At 41.5% G+C, this 7343-nt stretch overlaps 1 protein-coding gene across 1 annotated transcript; it reads left to right on the top strand.

Annotated features, from left to right (window-relative positions):
* LOC109717635 (kelch-like protein 21) lies at positions 4693-6061 on the top strand. Its single transcript, XM_020243499.1, has 2 exons — positions 4693-5164; positions 5245-6061. The coding sequence occupies exons 1-2, from the start codon at positions 4854-4856 to the stop codon at positions 6047-6049; spliced, it is 1116 nt and encodes a 371-aa protein (XP_020099088.1). The 5' UTR covers positions 4693-4853; the 3' UTR covers positions 6050-6061.

Raw genomic sequence — 7343 nt, 5'->3', positions numbered from 1 at the left:
ATTTTGAAAGAGAAGAACCTTAGAAACGCGTGGGAGGCGACGGTTTGAACCTTCGTGTGCCCGGTTGAGCGGCGTGCTTCCGTCTCGGCGTTCGCAATTTGGTAATCTTTTGGGATTTGATTTAATCCGTAATGCTTAGTGTTCTAATAGCCTCTAAAACATTTCTAGCATGTTTTCTCCATAAGATTTGGGTTATTGGGAGATTGTATGCATGCTAGGGCTTAAAATAGAGTTTTGGGGCTAATGTGGGTTTTGATCTAATTAAACCCTTTTGTTCTTTAATTGAAGGTTATAGGAGGGCCCTTGAAGACCCTAGGTCGCGGATCGACGTGCAGTTGGTGATCGTTTGCGAGTTCGAGCCGAACCGGATAACGACGGCCGCGGGAGGCCGATTGTAAGTGACTACAAGCAATCGGAGAGCGTTACGAGGTGGGTTGTGCTCACTGAAAATATTAGGTAGCTTCCATGTCGAAGTGGAATGCGGTTTTGTTATTGATGCATATAATGAATTAAATGCTAGATGAAGGCATGGATTAAATTCTAGATGAATGCATGAATTAAATGCTAGATGAATGCATGAAAATAATGCTAGATGAATGCATGAAAATGATGTTATATGAATGCATGAAATACTTGACTATCATTGGATGACAAAAACATATGTATGTTGACATATCTTGAAATGCTAGATAATTATACATGATGACATGTTGTAGAATATATTAGATGAACCCTGCATATTGATATAATGCGGATTATATTAAATAATATATGCATGTCGAACTTGGGTCGATAACTCTAGGGTGATTAGAGAACTCGACATTGAAAAATAAGGACATGTAGACTATATACTCGATGTGAACAAGTAGGATGTCAAGTAGATCGAGTGACATTTGGAATACAAGTGTAGTAGTAACACTATGATATGAGTATAGGGATAGATGATTTTTCGAGTGGTTAAGATGTGGGCATGTGATACTAGTGTAGTAGATACACTTGTGACATGATGAATGTAGGGATTGGTGGATTTTTCGAGTCATTGTTATTCCTAGTTGATAGGGTATCCTTAGTTGGAGAGGATTGAATCATACTCACATAGTCTGTTCTCGCCTGGTGGTGGTCGCTCCACCCAAGCAGTGAGCTCCGAAGTCTTCACACGATGGACTAACGTACTTTTCCAGCAGACGGTCTTGGGTTTGCAAGCGGGAGGGTCTCCTTACCTATGGGATTACACTGTGAGTCGGGGCGAACCTTCAGGTTAGCCAAGTTGATTGGGTAACAAGCATATGAGCTGTAATTGAATCCCAGTAGAATGGATTCGGTATTCTAGTTGAGTGGATTTAAAGCTGAGGTACATGTGAGACATTAATTCTTCACCTCGAGCTTAGCTTTACGCCGTATTCCGCGGATGATTCACTCGAGACCGAGTCGGGTGGATGGCTTAGTAGAGGTAGATGAAACCTTATGAGCAGAATTGTAAATGACATGAATCGAAGATAGAGGAAACCTTAGATGTCAATTGGATGAGCTGTGGATAGCTAAACAGAAAGTAGAATTAGTAGATCTGCTTACATCATTGCGTGTTGAGTTGCATGATTTGCATTGTTGCATGTTGCGAGGCATGAACATGATAAATGTTAGCTGTATAAACTATTTGATGAAAAATACATATCTGTGGATATTTGTTGGACTAACATGTTTGCAGTGCCTCCTTCGGACCTGGTGGGTCGAGCTTTTCCCTTGGGTGGCCGTACCCACTGGGAACTATGGACAATAGTTCTCACCCCACGTGGTTTTGAGGTTTCAGGTTCACACGTGAGCGGCGCGGCGGCGCGAGGAAAGGACGTAGCTCCATAGATAGCGCCCTACCATTAGACCAGAAATAGTAGTACCCCGAAGTGGCCTAGCTAGGGGTTGTAGAAAAGAAGAAAATAATATTGTAATAATCTTGATTGTATTTGGAAGAGAAGAAAACGAAAATGTAATATGTAGAAAAAGCATGTGATGTAAATGCTTGTAATAACTTAGTTGTTTTATATTTTTGATATTCCTTATGCAATCTCTGATTGAAATCTGTTCATGATTGGAACCTCGTGCTTTGTATGGATTGTGATACCTAGAACGTATAAGGAAAACTCTGTCCGTTCGGCAGTCTGTTAGCGGGCCCGAATCTGACCAAATAGGCGAGTGCCGAGGCGTGACAGCAGGTGTGGCGAGAGGATAGGGAGAAAGATAGGGGGCTAGTATTTTAGAAAAGAAAACCATAACTTTTTCCTTCCATTGCCTTATATACAATATGTAGCAAAATTGTGTCGGGACCCTGATTTTCGCAAAATTTTGCTCTATACGTTCCTCTTTTAGCAAACTTGTAAATCAATACCTCCACTTTCTGGAATTTCAAGAATTTTCATATGAAATGACAACTTCTTCGCCAGTAGGTCCTTCAAATTTTTGTTTTTCGAAATTGTCGGTATGCTATAATATATGCTTTTGTTGTGGAATCACAATAATCGACATAAAAATGCTTACCAAAGTACTTCAATTGGTATCAAAGCGGATCACGAATTCTCAACAATTGGTTTGAAAATATAAGCTTATCGATCTTTGGGAGAGATCAACATCAAAGCCCAAGGTTAACTATCCTCAAGAGAGATCAACGGAAATGGCCACAAAATTTGAAATAGAGAAGTTTGATATTAAGAAAAATTGTGACTTGCACAAGATTAAAGTTCAGGTAATTCTGATTTAACAGAATTTGTACCAAACATTAAACGAAAAGGAGGCAAAGTCGACGAAAATCACAAATGCGATATAGGAGAAGAGGTGAAAATAATAGGTGAAAATAATACCAAGTACATTTCATCTATCATTAGTACATTAGATTCTTTATAATATAGCCGGTGAGTTGATACCAGCAAAGTTAGAAAAGTAATTGTTTGATCTATACATAACAAAATCCTTGACGAATATTTGAAGCAACTGTTGTATATCTTGTGGATGCAAGAAGTGACGACCTTATATGAACATTTGAACAAATTCAATAAGGCGGTACGTTGTTGACCAGTATTTGAGTCAATCTAGATTATAAGAATAAGATGTTGATACTAGTGTCTTCATTACTGACATCTCATGACATCTAGTGACCACTTACTTTATGGTAAGAAGACCATAAGCAAGTAGCTGGTTGCAACAACGATTCTCTCAATGAGATGCAAAAAAAATTGTGTAGAAGTCCGCAGCCCAGGTTCATAATACGACTCTAACTATAAGAAGAAAGAAGGAGGCGAAAGTATCTACTAGAGACAAAAGAAGTCATTATCTTGAGTAGTATTGCAAAAAAGGCACATCAAACGTAATTGCCAGAATTTTCAAAAGCATCTGTAGGAACTGAAGATGCAGAAGGAGAAAGTTGTTGTGGACCTAGACAATCAAAGCGGATGCAAATATAGCGTTGCTTCAAAAGGTTCACAAAGTTGCATACATAGTCACTTGAAGTGGAGAGGTGAAGGTAGCAACATTGAGCGGAGGAAATAAGCTTAAGTTGTTGCTATTAGATTTTCGGCCCTTAGATGAGGAATGTGCGTTGTTAGGATGATAGTAATTCCCTAGGGTTGACTGGGTGATTGGTTGAATAATATAATCAAACGAGTAGGGCTAGATCTAACAGCGGAAAACTCAATAGTAAAAAGCGCTTTGTGCTATCAATAGTATAATAACTGGACTCCCTCTGTGTATATATATATATATATATATATATATATATATAGAGAGAGAGAGAGAGAGAGAGAGAGAGAGAGAGAGAGAGAGAGAGAGAGAGAAAGTAAGACTATTATACTCTTACAAGTATAGAGCTCTTTGAACTTACAAGTTATTTTCAGTATGGAGTTTTTGAATCGACGATCCACATCGTTAAATATGATTTAAAACTTCAAAAAATTAAATTTCGTAATTTTTTAAAATTATAATAAAATCCATCAAGCGGGTATAAAATGAACGGTCAAAATTGAATGCATCCTAAAAATGGATAATCGGATTCTTCAATTTAAAAGCAAAGCTATTAATCTTTATTTAGACAGTGGCTAAAATCTTTTATCAAAAATTCAACCATCGTTAAACTGGAAAGTATCCCACATCAGCCATTAAAAATTATCAAATTTGAGATCTTTTGATCATAAAATAAATAATGCCGAATAATTACGAAATTTGATTTCTAAAAGTTTCAAATGCTATAAATCATATTTAACGGTATGAATCGTTGATCAGGAAGTTCTATCATAAAAAAAACGACTTATGAATAGGAAAACGATCATACTCATAATTAATCTTATTTTACTTATAATATTTTGGTTTGATTTTTCTTTTAATAGTTGTGTTAGGTATTATTGCATGCAAGAGATAAATTTATAATAAAAATCTAATTTGATATTTTTTATTGCGAAATACAATTATTAGTCGATATTAAAACCAATGTTGAATTAAAATTAGTTGGTATCATATATAGCGAGCTACGGACTTTCGTTTTTCTCTCTGCTATGCTAGAACTCATCAAATGATGGTCCGATTTGGTCCAAGTCAATCACATAAATCTCTTCTCTTTCCGGTCCAATGGCCACTGAATTATTATTGAGAAAAAAAACACCTCGCGTACGTCAGAACCCCTTCTAGTAATTTCCTCCCACAACACGCGTCGCTTTGTATCGTTCTCTCTCTATTTCATCGTCATGATCGATGCCTCGAACGGCCCACCGCAGCTCCCCCTCGACCTCTCCGCCTCCGTCCTTCTATATCCTCCGCTCTCGTCTCCACTTCCAAACTCCCCCGGCTAGAATAATTTATAGTTAGTAACAGTATAGATGGGTTCGCTTCCCGGCCGTCGTCCTACTAACACCAACTTCAGGATATACGCGTGCTTTTGCCGTAGAGGATCCCCGTTATCCACGCAGCTGGAGAGTTACGACCCCTCCAATCACACGTGGCGCCGCATCGGTCCGATCCCCGGGATCCCCGAGACGAGCGTTCTCAAGGGCTTCGCTCTCATCTCCCTCGGGGACTGCGTTTACGTCATCGGCGGCAGGCTTTGCCAGAGATCAGAGCCCGGCCGCGACGGCGATGCAGACGTCGATCCGGTTGAGGTGGATGTCGCCGTCAGAACCGAGGTTCTCAGGTAAAATTATTATTTTCTCTGAACTTTAATAAGTTGTCAGAGAGCAGTATTAATTAATTCTTATATTGTATATTCAACAGGTATAACATCCGCACGGAGGAGTGGTCGTCATGCGCTCAGCTCATCGCTCCGCGGTTCGACTTCGCATGCGCGGCGTGCGACGGGAAGATCTACGCGGCCGGCGGGCAGTGCATGCTGTCGGCAGTGTCGGGTGCCCACAGATGGACGGCGACTGCGGAGGTGTACGACCCTTCTCGGGACCAATGGGCCGCTCTTCCCGACATGAGCACCCCGAGGTACAAGTGCGTCGCGGTCACGTGGGAGGGGCGGTTCCACGTGGTGGGCGGGTTCACGCCGGAGCGGGAATGCTTGGCGGGATTGTTGGAGCGGAGCTCCGCGGAGGCGTACGACGAGGGGCGAAGCAAGTGGGATCTGATCCCGGGGATGTGGCAGCTGGACGTGCCGCCCAACCAGATCGCGGCGGTCGGGGGGCGGCTGCTCAGCTCCGGGGACTGCCTGAACACGTGGAAGGGTCAAGTCGAGGCGTACGACGGCAAGCTCAAGATTTGGAACATCGTGGAGCGCTCACAGCGCCCCGACCTGTCGTCGCTCCTCATCACTCACGACGCTGCTTGTGATGATCAGGAAGGGCCCTCCAGGCCGTCGCGGAGGCTCAACTACCTGACCTTGGCGCCCGTCGGGACGCGGCTATACTTCCTGGCAGGATACCAAAGATCATCGGCCGGCTGCAGCTATATTTGGGCAGTCCACACCTTCGACACCGAACCGGATGATCAGACAGGAGAACCATGGACGAGCTTCGAGCCCACGGAGGAAGATGTTGATAAAGAATTGTGCAGCCATTGTTGTGTGGCGCAGCTTTAATTTAGCTGCCCCCCCCCCCACGAGGAATTCTACACTGTCACACTTGCACCACGTCATCAATAACAAGCCAATCACATTCTTTCTTTTCAAACAAAAGTACAATAAAAATACTTTTTTACAATCATGATGGGACATATATTCTTAAAAAGATTAATTTGATTGGTTTGTTACGTCACGTCACTAATATACCCGTTACATTCTAGAATTTTTCCCTCCACACACACACATATATATAAAACTTCTTCAGTTCCGTCCAGAATTTATAATGGTCATCATGTGATTGGTTTTGGGAATTGACAGGTACCTCTTTCAAAACAAAAAAAAAAAAAATGATAGGTACGCCGCGTATAATTATATATAATCCATCTCTCTTTGTAAGGGAACTAGTTTGCATCTATCTACATATACTTCCTAATTGTTACTTATAAGTTTAATCTAGTAAAGAGTAATATTACAATATTATTTTCAAGACACCTTATATACTGTCAGGGATTTAAAAAAATTTCCAACTCGGCCAAATCCTTGGCCCAACTTTGTTAAATAAGCAGCTAAAGGGGCACCAAATCATGAGTAGCTTCTATGAAAAACGAGGGTCATGCAACTGCTAGAATTAAAGTCTCCAAAATTGCCAGCGAAAACTCGGGCAATCCTTAGATTCATCTTGTACTTATGTGGGCAATTTTTTAAGTGTTAGTGGGTGTGTTTAACATTGTAATTGCCTATAAATAGAGAGGTGGCCGTGGCCAAGGTAGAGAATAGAGTGTATTTATAATTTTTGTTTCTAAGTAATAGAGTACTTAGTTTTTGTAGAACGTCTATTCCTTTCTCTCGTTTTCGTAATTTTGCACTTAGTCTTTGAGGCCGGTGAGAAGTTCTAGACTATTCAGGAACAATGTAGGTTTGTCCATTTTTGAATAGGAAGGCGGACGTTGCAAGGGATTTGATGAGCAAATAAAGTCCGTGACAGTTGATATCAGAGCCGGTTCGAGTAAGAAATCATATTGTCATAAAATGTTACCATTATTGATGTTACAGCAGAACCACCCAAGAGTCCAAGCTCGGCAAGAGCAGGGAGCGCAGCTTGGCAGTGTACGCAAGCGTGCTGTGAAGGACAGGCACGCTCGACTATTCAGGCTCAACGGCAAAATTCTCGATGCAGGGATAGGGAGCATGTGTAGAAGTGAAAGCGGACTGCGGCAGCATGGCTCCAGCCTCGTAGGCGAGAAGGCACAATGGACTGCAAGCAAGGCTATATGGACCGGGATTGACTAACAAGAACGACGCATCCTTGCTC

Source organism: Ananas comosus, linkage group 11 (assembly GCF_001540865.1).
Source record: "Ananas comosus cultivar F153 linkage group 11, ASM154086v1, whole genome shotgun sequence".
Taxonomy (NCBI): Eukaryota; Viridiplantae; Streptophyta; class Magnoliopsida; order Poales; family Bromeliaceae; genus Ananas; species Ananas comosus.
This window is presented reverse-complemented; position numbering and strand designations above follow the sequence as displayed.